Source organism: Sceloporus occidentalis, unplaced genomic scaffold, assembly GCF_023333645.1.
Source record: "Sceloporus occidentalis isolate IW3139 unplaced genomic scaffold, rSceOcc1.0.p SCAF_35, whole genome shotgun sequence".
Taxonomy (NCBI): domain Eukaryota; kingdom Metazoa; phylum Chordata; class Lepidosauria; order Squamata; family Phrynosomatidae; genus Sceloporus; species Sceloporus occidentalis.
This window is the reverse complement of record NW_028317015.1, coordinates 4,483,113-4,496,057: the sequence shown is the minus strand read 5'-3', so window position 1 is coordinate 4,496,057 and position 12,945 is coordinate 4,483,113. Positions and strand designations below refer to the sequence as shown.

The following is a 12,945-nucleotide window of genomic DNA, read 5'->3' as shown; positions in this document are numbered from 1 at the left end:
CGCACACTCGAGATCCGTCCCAGGAAGTTGTTGTCTTTAGTCGCTTGCTTTTACATCCCCTCTCTGTCAGCGATCTCTGTTACGACTTCTACACAGGCCGCGCACGATCCTGACAGACCCGAAAATACTTTACAAAAGGCATCAGCACATACACCGGCCAACACGCGTTTGTCTCCCAGAGCGCACGTTGATGACGTCGTGGTTGCCAAGTAACGTATCAACAAGTTTAGGTTACAGGTCAGGGTACTAGTGGCCCGCACATTGGTGAGTCTCGAATGCTAAATATATACCGTATTGGCTCGGATATAGGCCGCCCCCGTATATAGGCCGCCCCCTAAAAGTTTGGTGCTTTTTTAAAGAAAAAGTTTTTTTCTTTAAAAAAGCACCAAAAAAACATGCTGCCACTCTGCCCCCCCCCACGAGATATGCTGTCACTGTCCTCCCTCCCCCCCCGAGATATGCTGCCACTGTCCGTCCCCCCCCGAGATATGCTGTCACTGTCCTCCCTCCCCCCGAGATATGCTGCCACTGTCCCCCCCCCGAGATATGCTGCCACTGTCCGTCCCCCCCCCGAGATATGCTGCCACTGTCCGTCCCCCCCCCCGAGATATGCTGCCACTGTCCGTCCGTCCCCCCGAGATATGCTGCCACTGTCCGTCCGTCCCCCGAGATATGCTGCCACTGTCCGTCCGTCCCCCGAGATATGCTGCCACTGTCCGCCCCCCCCCGAGATATGCTGCCACTGTCCGCCCCCCCCCCGAGATATGCTGCCACTGTCCGTCCCCCCCCGAGATATGCTGCCACTGTCCGCCCCCCCCCGAGATATGCTGCCACTGTCCGTCCGTCCCCCCCGTCCCCCGAGATATGCTGCCACTGTCCGTCCCCCCCCTGACTTACCGAAGCAGACTCCCGGGTGTCTTGCGAGGCCGGCGGGGGACATCTACGCAATACGCGTATACAACTTCCGGTGCCGGATGTGCCGGCACCGGAAGTTGTATACGCGTATTGCGTAGATGTCCGCCGCCGGCCCCGCAAGACACCCGGGAGTCTGCTCCGGTAAGTCAGGCGGGGGGCCAGAGGTAAAACGCATCGTGCGGTTAGACAACCGCACGATGCGCTTAGACAACCTCCCGTGCCGGCACCCCCCCTCCGTGGGAAGTGCTGGCAGGGGAGGCTGTCTGAGCGTATCGGGGAGTAGGATGCAGGTCCCCTGCACCGCTGCGGGGGATCTGTATCCTAGCCCCGCTGCCTGCCCGGCGTCCGGGACTACATGTCCCGGGCGTCGGGCGCTAGACCCCGAATATACGCCGCACCCCCACTTTAAAGACTTAAAGTGGGGGGAAAAAGTGCGGCCTATATTCGAGCCAATACGGTAATATATATCTATATCTATATATCTAAACGAGAGTTTGTAAGTTTGTTTTTCGAAATACTAATAAAACAGGCAATTTTGATTTTTCAATGATAAACATGTTTGTCAATATAGTTTATTTGGATACTATTTGCAAGTAAAGCTGTTTTTTTATCCAAATTGAAGCACCTGAGAATGCAGCCTCTGCAGATCTCTATATGCATCTCAATGAACCTGTAACAAAAAAATAGACCACATGTTTAGCATGTTATTAAGACAAAAATGTACAATTTAAATATTTGCAATGTCTCACAATGTGAATCTGCTTTGTTTTTAGTATTGAGTTTCTAAATGTGAATTGTATCGTTTGAATAGATGTTGCACGGGGCTCGGAAAGTGCGAGGAGTTATCAGTAACTGACAACATGAAGACTAGACTTAAACAGATATAGTTGCATACGATATCTGTAAGCGACATAATACAGGAAAACTAGGAGAAAACCCACTAAGGATTCCCGTAAAGCATTCAAGGCCCTAAACAGATGATCTAATATTTTTAGTGACAGTCTCCACCCTTGCGCACTGTATTTACATTTAAGTTTGTCTGTTTCAGCGGAATGTCTGAGCGCCTATATTCCAGACCTTGTTACGGATCTCTCTTACATGCAGATAGACATGGAGAGGTGTGGATGGATCATGGGCCATTCTCTAAGTTCAAGCAGTATGGCTGGAGATGTACAACTAAAGAGGATTCTTACTCCAATAAGACCCTCATGGGTAACTGGAATGAGGAACGGAATGACCTACGTAAACTGAAAGAGAGGAAGCCCATGCCCTCACAGGTACTTGGGAGCCAATAACTAGAGAATATGCATTACTGTGGTAGGGCTACAGTTTTATAATAGAGAGGTGGCATTAGGTAGGGTTGCTCAAGCTTTCTTATACTTTCTCTCTCCCTCCTCTCTCCTCCTCATCCTTGTCTCTTTTTTCCAAGTCTCCACTTCATCTCTTCTCCCCTCTCTTCTCCCCTCTCTTCTCCCCTCTCTTCTCCCCTCTCTTCTCCCCTCTCTTCTCCCCTCTCTTCTCCCCTCTCTTCTCCCCTCTCTTCTCCCCTCTCTTCTCCCCTCTCTTCTCCCCTCTCTTTTCCCCTCTCTCTTCCACATCCTTGTCTCTTTTTTTTTCCAATCTCCACTTCCTCTCTTGCCTCTTCCTGTTCTGCCATCTTCTTTTTTCCTCAGGTTCTTGCTGGTGTCAGCTTTGTTGACCAGGCCTCCTAGAGTGCTTACTCAAAAGGCCGTTATGCAGAAGCTCTCTGGAAGGCCTGGTCAACAAAACTGATATTGGGGAAGAAGATGAAAAAAAGAAAACAAAAGATAACGTAGAAGCAGAGCTATGGAAAAGGAGAAGAGGACACGGAGGGGGTTGGGAGACATTGAGGGTGAGAGTATGAGAAAGTGTGAGTTAGAGTGAGTGAAAAAGTCTGTTTTTGTGGCTTCTCCCTCGCCAACCCATAACTATGTCCAGTATTTTTTTGAGGAAAAGGTGGCAACCCTAGCTTAAGATGAACCACGATACACATAAAAATGTGTTTACCCAAACTGCTTTGGTAAATGGTGTGTTCTTTGTCCTTTGGTTTATGTGACTGGGGCCAACTAACCCCAAAAAGTAATTGGAATTGGCTAAAAACTCCTTTAAGAGGTTTATTAAATAACTGGGCATGATAGGTCTATGTTAAAGTGGATTTGTCAGTGTCCCCAAATCTAAGAATCTCTGTATTGGTGGTGTTATTATTATTACCGTATTTGCTCGATTATAAGACGAGGTTTTTTTCAGAGCAAATGCTCTGAAAAATACCCCTCGTCTTCTAATCGGGGTCGTCTTCTAATCAGACCTCAAATAGAGGTCTGATTATGAGACTAAGATCCAGATCCCCCGCACCGCTGCAGGGGACCTGGATCCTCCTGTCTCCCCCCCCCCCACACTTACTTACCGGTGCTTCCTGCTGTATTGCCGGGGCAGCGGGTTGACGTCTACGCGATCCGCGTAGACAACGTCCGCTGCAGCCGGAAGGAGGTGTGGCTAGCAGCGGGGGTTGTCTGCGTCCGTCGCGGATACCTTCCCCGACTGTCAGAAATCAGAGTTCCCCGCACAGGTGCCGGAACTCTGATCTCTGACAGCCGGGAAAGGTATCCGCGACGGACGCAGACAACCCCCCGCTGCCAACTCCACCTCCTTCCGGCTGCAGCGGAAGGAGACGTCAACCCGCTGCCCCGGCAATACAGCAGGAATTTGGAAGCACCGGTAAGTGTGTGTGCGTGTGTGTGTTAAATGGGGGACATAGGGCATTTCTGGAATGCCTTATACCCCTATATGCCACTCTGGCACTTAGGGGGTTAAAAGGCATATTATGGGGCAGAGTGGCATATAGGGAGTTATAAGGCATTTCAGGAAGCAGAGTGGCGTTAAGGGGGCACTCTGCCTCCTGAAATGCCTTATAGAGTGCTCTATACAATGCCTTTTAACTCCCTTAATGCCACTGCCTCCTGGAATGCCTTATACCTCCCTATATGCCACTCTGCCCCATAATATGCATTTTAACCCCCTAAATGCCAGAATGGGATATAGGGGTATAAGGCATTTCTGGAGGCAGAGTGGCACATAGGGGGTCAAAAGGCATACCATGGGGCACAGTGGCATATAGAGGGTTAAAAGGCATATCATGGGCCACAGTGCCATATTGGTGTGGCAAGCCTGGGGGCAGATGTGCGTAACTGGGGGACAGGTTGGAAAATACAAGGAAATAAAAACAAAAAAAATATTTTTCTCAATCATAGCTTTTATTTAAAAAAATAGTTTACATGAATTAACATTTACTGGTAAAACTTTTTTCCTTTAGGGTCGTCTTATATTCAGGCTTTTTCTTTTTTTCCTAAGTTAATATTCAGATTTTGGGGGGTCGTCTTATAATCAGGGTCGTCTTATAATCGAGCAAATACGGTATTTATTGTTTTATATAGCGCCATCAAATTCCGTAGCGCTGTGCAATGGGTAGACAGGACATAAGTAATATGTAACATAACAAATTGACTTACAGAGACAACAGGTGATGAGGGCCCTGCTCAAACGAGCTTACAATCTAGAGTTCATCTTTTTATCAGAATTACTGTTATGTGTTTATACGACTGAAGGAATGGGTAACCTTATAAAGGCGGCCTCTTCTATAGGTAAGCGCGATGTGGATGGAGTAGATGGAATAGATTTCAGAACAGTAATTAATATCCTATTTCCACCTTTTGTCTCTTCTCTGAGGTAAAATGAATGGAAGCCTAGGTGCAATGCTCTGAATTGATTATTCCCATTCCATCCACTACCATAAGTTTTTTCCTGTCATCCAGTGGCAGTACAAGTGGGTAGTAATCTTACTCGGGACAAGTAGAATCTAAAAGTGAATAAACAGTTAAATATCCGAAGCCCCTCCTCCTTACCCATAAAAACCGGCACCTCTCCAAAGATGGCAGTTTTTTTCTTGTCCCTTTCAGGGACGGACGGTAGAATCTTCAGTTCCGGACGGACTTGCTGGTGAGGCGCACGGGTTGCTGCCTGGGGGTTCCTCTTCCTCCGATTGCTCCCCGGGTGGTGAGCAGAGAGAGGCTTTTCCTTCCGTAGCGGTTCGCGTTACGGAAGATGACTGTTATGCATCCTTTTGTAGTGGTGATGCGGGAGCATGCGCATTACGGTGGAACGCACGCCCGGGTGTCGTTGCGTTCCACTGAAGATCCGATCGCGCTACTGAGCATGCGCGAATCGCATCTTCCGGAGGGCGGCATTTTTGAATGCTATAAAAGGCGCTTTTCCTGTCTGACTGCAGGGGCATTGCCAGTACAGGATTACCGTGTCACCAGCCCCCCCACACGGTTCAGAGGAGTTTAGGGTAAGATTTTATTTATCTTGGCTCTATACTTTCTCTGCCCTCATATATAAAAAAAAAAAATAAAAAATAATTTTTTTTTAACCTCTGTTTTCTTTTATCAGATGTCTAGTCCGGTTCCTATAGAAATTCCGGAGAAAGATAAAAGGCCACCGGCTCCCAGAAAAGCTACTTCTAAATCCAAGCATGTGGCTTGTTCAGAGTGTGCTACTCCTCTCCCGGATGGTTGTCGTAAGAAAATGTGTAATTCATGCTTGGCGGAACAACTTGCTACTGAAAAGCAAAAAGATTTGCATTCCTTCCTGGGTTGGTTCCAGGAGAATTTGGCCCAGACCTTTGAAGCTTTTCAACTTTCTGCTTCTCATTCCCAGGAGAAAAGGAAGGAAAGTTCGCATAAACGCAAGAGGTCCAGATCATCATCTAGATCAGACCTTTCCTCCGGTGAAATCTCTCACTCATCTCTTTCTACTTCAAGTAATAGTTCAGAAGATGAGGTTTTTTTCCCTCCTCAGGAGCTTCGTAAGCTTTTTAAGGAGGTTTCGCGTCTGTTACTAGAGGAGGATTCAGAGAAGGTTAAAGGTTTTCCGGTTCTTCCGAAATTAACAGAACTTATGGAAAGAGAATGGAAGCACCCAGGTAAAAGAGCCTTTATTTCAAAACAGTTCAGACAACTGTTTAAACTTCAAGGGGAAGACACATGGGATGATCCCCCTAAAGTGGACTTCCAAATTGCACAGCTTTCCAAAAAGACGACCATTCCAATTGGAGGGGTGTCAGGTCTTAAAGACCCCATGGATAGAAGGGCAGAAACTTCGTGTAGGCGCATATTTCAGGCTGCAGGTTCGCAGTGTAAGGCAACGGTGGCCAGCGCAGCGGTGGCTAGAGCCCAGAATATTTGGATTCACGCCTTGGGAGAATGTCTCTCCGATGACTCAGATTCTGAGATTTCCAGACTCCTTAACAGGTTAAAGCTCTCCAATAGTTTTTTGTTGGATTCATCTCATGAATCTCTTAAATTATCGGCCAGAACTATGGGATTGTCCTCAGTGGCACGAAGAGCCCTGTGGTTACGATCCTGGACAGCGGATTCGGCATCCAAGGCCTCTTTATGTGATTTACCTTTTGAGAGGAAAAAGCTGTTTGGAGCTCCGCTAGAAGACCTGATCAGACAGATGTCGGATACCAAACGAGCTCTCCCTCAAGATAGAAGGATCAAGTGGAATCGTAAATACCCTTATCGGAATGCCAGACCTTTCCAGTCTTCCCACTCTCAGAATTTTCGTCGTCCCTACGGAGATCGGAAATTCCAAGAACGTCCTGGTAAGCAAGAAAAGAGGAAGTTCTGACAAAGTAGGAGGAAGATTGCTATGGTTCAGAGACGCCTGGGAGCAGACCACTCAAAATATTTGGATTCGGAAGATCATTGCGGAGGGATACAAAATCAAGTTTTTTCGACCTCCTTTGAGCCGCTTTCTCATCTCCTCATATCCTGCGGAAAGCAAAAATGTAGCCCTGTTTTCAGCATGCCTCACGCTGCTACAGAAAGGAGTCATAGAGAAGGTCCCAGTCCGTCACAGATTCCAGGGTGTCTACTCTCGTCTCTTTCTGGTTCCAAAGCCGGACGGTTCATTCCGTCCGGTTTTGGATCTAAAGAGGGTCAACAGTTATCAACATTTCCGTATGGAGAACCTCCAATCTGTCACTCATATTCTGCAAAGAGGAGATTTTATGGTTACACTGGATTTGAAAGACGCCTATCTTCATGTGCCTATGGCCGACGCGTCCAGAAAGTTCCTCAGGTTCTCGGTTCGAGTAAACAAGAGAATTTATCACTTTCAATTCACAGCCCTCCCATTCGGTCTTTCGTCGGCTCCAAGAGTTTTTACCAAGATCCTGTGCCCATTGACGGCAAGCCTAAGACTCCGGGGTTTCGCTATCATACCATACTTGGACGACTGGCTCATCAAGGCCAACTCTACAAAAAAACTTCTGGCAGACTTGGACACCACGGTTCATTTTCTAGAACAACATGGCTGGATCATCAACAAGGAGAAATCCAATCTCCTTCCCTCCACCAGGATCCAGTTCCTGGGGTTGATGGTGGACTCAGTTTCCCAGTGCATCTTCCTCCCGCAATCAAAGATCAGGAGGATAAGACAGGAAATTTCCTTTCTTCAAAGGAATCCTACCTGCTCTGTCAGAAGGGCTATGAGTGTCCTGGGTGTTCTTACAGCGTCCATCCCTGCGGTCCGTTGGGCAAAGTCTCAGCTGCGTCCCTTACAGTGGCAGATCCTTTCCAAATGGTCAAGAAGGGAAGAAGACTTAGACGCAATCTTCACAATATCACGCCAAGTCCTATCTCAGCTGAACTGGTGGAAGAAATCAACCCATCTTTCCGGGGGTCTCTCGTTCCAACCCAGACATTGGATAACTCTAACCACGGATGCCTCCAGAATCGGCTGGGGGGCGCATTTAGGTTGCCTCTTCAGGCAGGGAATTTGGTCTCCGGAAGATTCTCATCAGTCTTCAAATTACAGGGAATTAAAGGCAGTCCTTCTGGCCCTCATGGCTTTCAGGCCCCATGTAGAGGGTCGTTTTGTAAGAATTCAGTCGGACAACGCTACGACAGTGGCTTACATAAACAAGCAAGGAGGAACGCGAACACGAAAGCTTCAGATTCTGTGCTCTGTTTTAATGAAGTGGTCCCAACAACATCTGCAGGACATCTCGGCAACCCACATCAGAGGCTGCTACAATCTTATTGCGGACGACCTCAGCCGGGCAAAGTGGTCTCAGGCGGAGTGGTCCCTGACCGCGCAGACCTTCTCCATCTTGGTGGCAAGATTCGGCCTCCCGGAGATAGACTTGATGGCTACCAGAAAAAACAGGAAAGTGCCGGTTTTTGCGTCCCTCAACAGGCTGGATTCTCCTCAGGTTCTGGACGGCCTTTCAATTCAATGGAATTTCCGTTTGGCCTACATATTTCCTCAGGTGGCCTTGATCCCGAGAATTCTCCAAAAGATTTGCTCAGACAGGGCCAGGGTCTTGGCCATCATACCTTACTGGCCAAGTCGAAGTTGGTTTGCCCTTCTCAGACAACTTACCTTGGCATCCTGGGAACTTCCGACGTCAGAGCCTTTGTTGGACAACAGGGAGCTTCGTCCAGACCTCCTTCGGATGTTTCGGTTGACGGCCTGGCTTTTGCAAGGATGATTCTGCGGAACCAAGGTGTTGACGGTGACCTTTCTGATCTTCTGTTGAATTCTGTGAGACGCTCTACATCCAGAATATATTTTCGTATTTGGAAAAAATTTCTTCTGTGGTGCTCTGCTCGAGGTTTGACTGTCTTCCCTCAGAATATCAGCTCTATTCTGCAGTTCTTGCAAGATGGTTTGGATTCAGGTCTCAGTGTTTCTACCTTAAAGGGTCAGGTCTCGGCACTTAATCATTTTTTTTCTTTCAGACTTGGCCTCTCACCTTCTAGTAAGACGTTTCTTTAAAGCTGCGACCATTCGGCGTCCCCCGTCAAGGTCTCCTTTTCCTACCTGGGACCTTACTCTCGTCCTGCAGGTTCTTTGTTCGGCTCCTTTCGAACCATTGGAGGAAGTTTCATTGAAGATCCTTTCCCTCAAGACGATTTTTTTGGTGGCGATTACTTCAGCCAAGAGAGTGGGGGAACTTCAAGCCCTCTCGTCTTCGGCGGATTTCACTGTTTTCCATCAGGACAAGGTCGTGTTGCATTTGAAACCCTCGTTTCTTCCAAAGGTCATCTCCAGGGCGAGTATCAATCAACCATTGGTTCTTCCCTCGTTTTTTCCGTCTCCTTCCTCCCCGGAAGAATGTAAATGGCACTCCTTGGATGTTAAAAGGGCTTTGGACATATATCTCAAGCGTACTTCATCCTTCCGCACCACCGACCACCTTTTTGTCAATTTTTTTGGTCATTCTGCTGGTAAGGCGGCTTCAAAGGCTACCATTTCTCGATGGCTTGTTGACACCATTCGTATGGCCTACCAGGCCAAGGGCGAGTTGCTTCAATTTCCCGTTAGGGCTCACTCCACTAGAGCCATGTCTGTTTCTTGGGCTGAAAGGGCTTCGGCTTCTCCTGAAGAGATCTGCAAGGCGGCTTCCTGGTCCTCGTTCAATACGTTTATACAACATTACCGGCTAGACGTCTTTTCCTCCTCTGCGGCGGATTTCGGGCGCAAGGTGCTTCGAGCTGTTGTCTCCTAGGCATTTCCCCCCCCCCTTCTCCGGGATCTTGTTACATCCCACTTGTACTGCCACTGGATGACAGGAAAAACGGAAATTTTTTACTTACCGTAAATTCCTTTTTCCTTAGTCCAGTGGCAGTACAGATTTCCCTCCCTTCGTTGAGAATAAACTTTACTTTGCATCCATTTCTGTGTGTCTTGTTACTAACTGCCATCTTTGGAGAGGTGCCGGTTTTTATGGGTAAGGAGGAGGGGCTTCGGATATTTAACTGTTTATTCACTTTTAGATTCTACTTGTCCCGAGTAAGATTACTACCCACTTGTACTGCCACTGGACTAAGGAAAAAGGAATTTACGGTAAGTAAAAAATTTCCGTTTTTTGTTTTTTTCTTTTATTAGATATAATATCACAAAATGTTTGGCAAGTTTTCAGGAATTTGAGGTACTGATAAAACCTCATTTTTTTTATTTTAGTTTGTTCACTATTACCAAACCTCCCACTCCGTTGATTACCCCAAAAGAGACTTGTCTTCCAGGCGACAGGGTAAGTAAAATTTTTGTCTCTTACTGTTCAAATTTTCTTCGGGAAAAATGTCCCTTTACTCCATTGAAGCTTTGACTCTGAGGCCTTGTAAGAAATCCATATTTGAAAGGGGGCTACCTATAATAATGCCTGGACAGGCACTGGTATGTGCAGAAGTAATTTACAAATGCAAAACGTACTTACATTGGTAAAATACTAATTTTTGGTCTTTAGCGGCCTTCATAAGAGCCATAGAACCTCAATTCTATATGTGACCTAACGTGATTTCTCTGCTTATGGAGGACTGTTAATGCCCCGGTGCAGTTCAGCAGGTCATTGCTGAGAGGCACAGGATTTAGGTGGTAGAGTCATGGCCCCCATCATGCCAACACCATTGTTTATGGATAATTGGCTCCTTCATAAATATCAGTCTTGGTAATGCAGAGTTTGACAAATGCAGGGAGCGAGGTAGCAGTGGCTCCTTGATTTTTAGATTAGGCTCCTATTTTTTGTTCTATTTTATATCAACTCCTAAAAAAAATCAAGCCGTTTCCTTGACTTTTTTGGCCAGTTCCTAGTGTCACAAATTCATGCCCTAGGTTAAACCTCTGTATTGCATATTTTGGGGACGTAAAGCTGAACTGTTGGACTTTTTAGAATTTTTTACATTTCTCGTAGGGAATAAATCTTTAGTGTAAAAAGTAACAGAATAGAGATGGTGAATTACAATATTTGGTCAGTAGATGGCATTCATAGAGTTTATGTAGCGTTTTCCAATAGTTACTAGTGTGATTCAAGTACCTCCAAATACCCACAAGTACTCCTAAAGTACTGTTCCCTACCAAATATTAATTACCCAAACCATATTTTGAAGCGTCTCTTGGTCCCATAAGGCACTAGTTGTGTTTGTGCCACAACACTGATACAAGTGGTGTAGATGCCAACGGGGTTAAATTCCTTATCACAATTAGCGTTGCAGGACAGAACACATTGCTTTCCCCTGAATACACTTAGGATGGTATATATGCTGTAAAGTTTTAGAAAATGCCTACGTTCTTCCACACTTAGTCTAAACATTGATCAAGCTCCTGGATAATGGAAAATTCGGGAAAATGACTAGCAAAAAAAATACTTTAAGGCAGTACTAGTTTAAAGTTGGAATAAGAGATTTTTGCAGACGCGTAAGTGAACTGGTGTTATATTTTAAAATGCTACTTGTTTTTTTTTTTTTTTAATTGTCCAACTGTATAGAGAAAGCTGTGTCCTACTAACAATCAGGAAAACATACTTTAAATTATAATGTTTACATTTTTTGCAGTTTTCAAACAAGAACCTCATGCTTTTCCGGGACATCAGCCAGAACTGGATATCTCCCCAGACAAAAGTCTTCAGAGTTCATGCTATATGACTGATTATAAAAATCCTTGGCTGCTACCCCAAAATCCTTTGCAGTGAAGACAACAAAAGCTCCTATTTGTACCCTGAGCCTTAAAATTAATATAATATTAGGAGCTCCCCTGTAAGGATTGCCTGGTATTTATGACCTTCCAGTGTTTATAACATTTTAGTAAATAATTTTATTGGAAAGTCTATTAAGTGTAAGTATACATTATCAGTGGGGCACTTTGCTGTGGCCTTATACAGTTGCTTCTGACGTAAAGAGTATTGCTAAAACAAACCACATGCTACTGGCTGATAGTCCCAACTATGTAGGTTTTCATATTAACAAACACTTTATGAACACCTGTATGAGGAAATCTCAACATTATTTTCCCAAATAAAAATTGAATATGAACATTAATAGTATACCTAATTTTTTATTAATTTTGTAGGCATTTATTTAGATTATGAAACCTGTTGGTAACCCATTGCTAATATTATATAGTATTCTAATCTAGAAGATAAATATTTTTCTGGGTTGACAAACCAGCAAAACTATTCGCCAAGGACAGTGCCCCCAGATATCCCCTCCATGGCTACTGTCCTCACTGCTTAACACCGCAATAAGACAAAATCATACCTGGGAACTTTGTGGCTACATTTACCATTGCAGGATGGTGGTAGGGGAGGTGCAGGGGCGGAAAATGGGGCATGCTGCTTTGCCACTTCCGCCGACTCGTAGTTTCCCTGTGGCAGGGGCGTACCTAGAGTATTTGGCACCTGGGGCGGATCCTGTATGTGGCACCCCCACACACACACACACACACTTTAAAACTGCATAGCTTCTACCGTTATATACCGGCTCAGACACTGAAGGTGGTACAGCATAACACTTACTGTTATCACTATATACTGAGGCAGAAATTGACGGTGGTACAGCATAACACCTATCACTATATACTGAGGCAGACATTGTCGGTTGTACAGCATAACACCTACCACTATATACTGAGGCAGACAATGACGGTGGTACAACATAACACCTATCACTATATACTGAGGCACACATTGATGGTGGTACAGCGTAATCCCTATCACTATACATTGAGCCAGACATTGACAATAGTGCAGCATAACTCCTATCACTATATACTAAGCCAAACATTGATGTGGTGTAGGCCTACCACTTCATTAGTAGTAGGGATGCACCGAAATGAATTCTGGACTGAAACTGAAAATGCAGCATTTACCTGGCCGAAACCGAAATGACCCCCCCCACACCATTAAAAAAAATCTAACACTTTTATTTAAAGTAAGTAACACACCAAAATAGGACAAAACAATTAAATAACAATATATATATATATAAATATATATAGATATATATATATGATTGTTAACAGCAATCACATTCCTATCATGCCCAGACATACCCAGATTCCAAACTTGGCATGATAGGAGTATGATTGCCCTATCTACCCCTTCTCACTCCCTTTTGTCCTACCTCTGTGAGTTCTGCTTGGCTTTTGCAGTTGCATTTAGCTTGGACA

General features: G+C 45.5%; 1 protein-coding gene across 1 annotated transcript; it reads left to right on the top strand.

The window, feature by feature from the left end:
• Positions 1 to 1,967: 1,967 nt before the first annotated feature.
• Positions 1,968 to 11,470, top strand: LOC149298001 (cilia- and flagella-associated protein 68-like). Its single transcript, XM_089487863.1, has 3 exons — positions 1,968 to 2,192; positions 9,967 to 10,036; positions 11,334 to 11,470. The coding sequence occupies exons 1-3, from the start codon at positions 1,968 to 1,970 to the stop codon at positions 11,468 to 11,470; spliced, it is 432 nt and encodes a 143-aa protein (XP_089343989.1).
• Positions 11,471 to 12,945: the final 1,475 nt, after the last annotated feature.

Bases quoted from the DNA above. Each gene is read 5' to 3' on its own strand.
- LOC149298001 (XM_089487863.1), top strand. From the start codon at position 1,968: ATGTCTGAGCGCCTATATTCCAGACCTTGTTACGGATCTCTCTTACAT. The intron at 2,193-9,966 runs GTACTTGGGAGC...TTTTTATTTTAG, and splicing joins GGAAGCCCATGCCCTCACAG to TTTGTTCACTATTACCAAAC. The intron at 10,037-11,333 runs GTAAGTAAAATT...CATTTTTTGCAG, and splicing joins CTTGTCTTCCAGGCGACAGG to TTTTCAAACAAGAACCTCAT.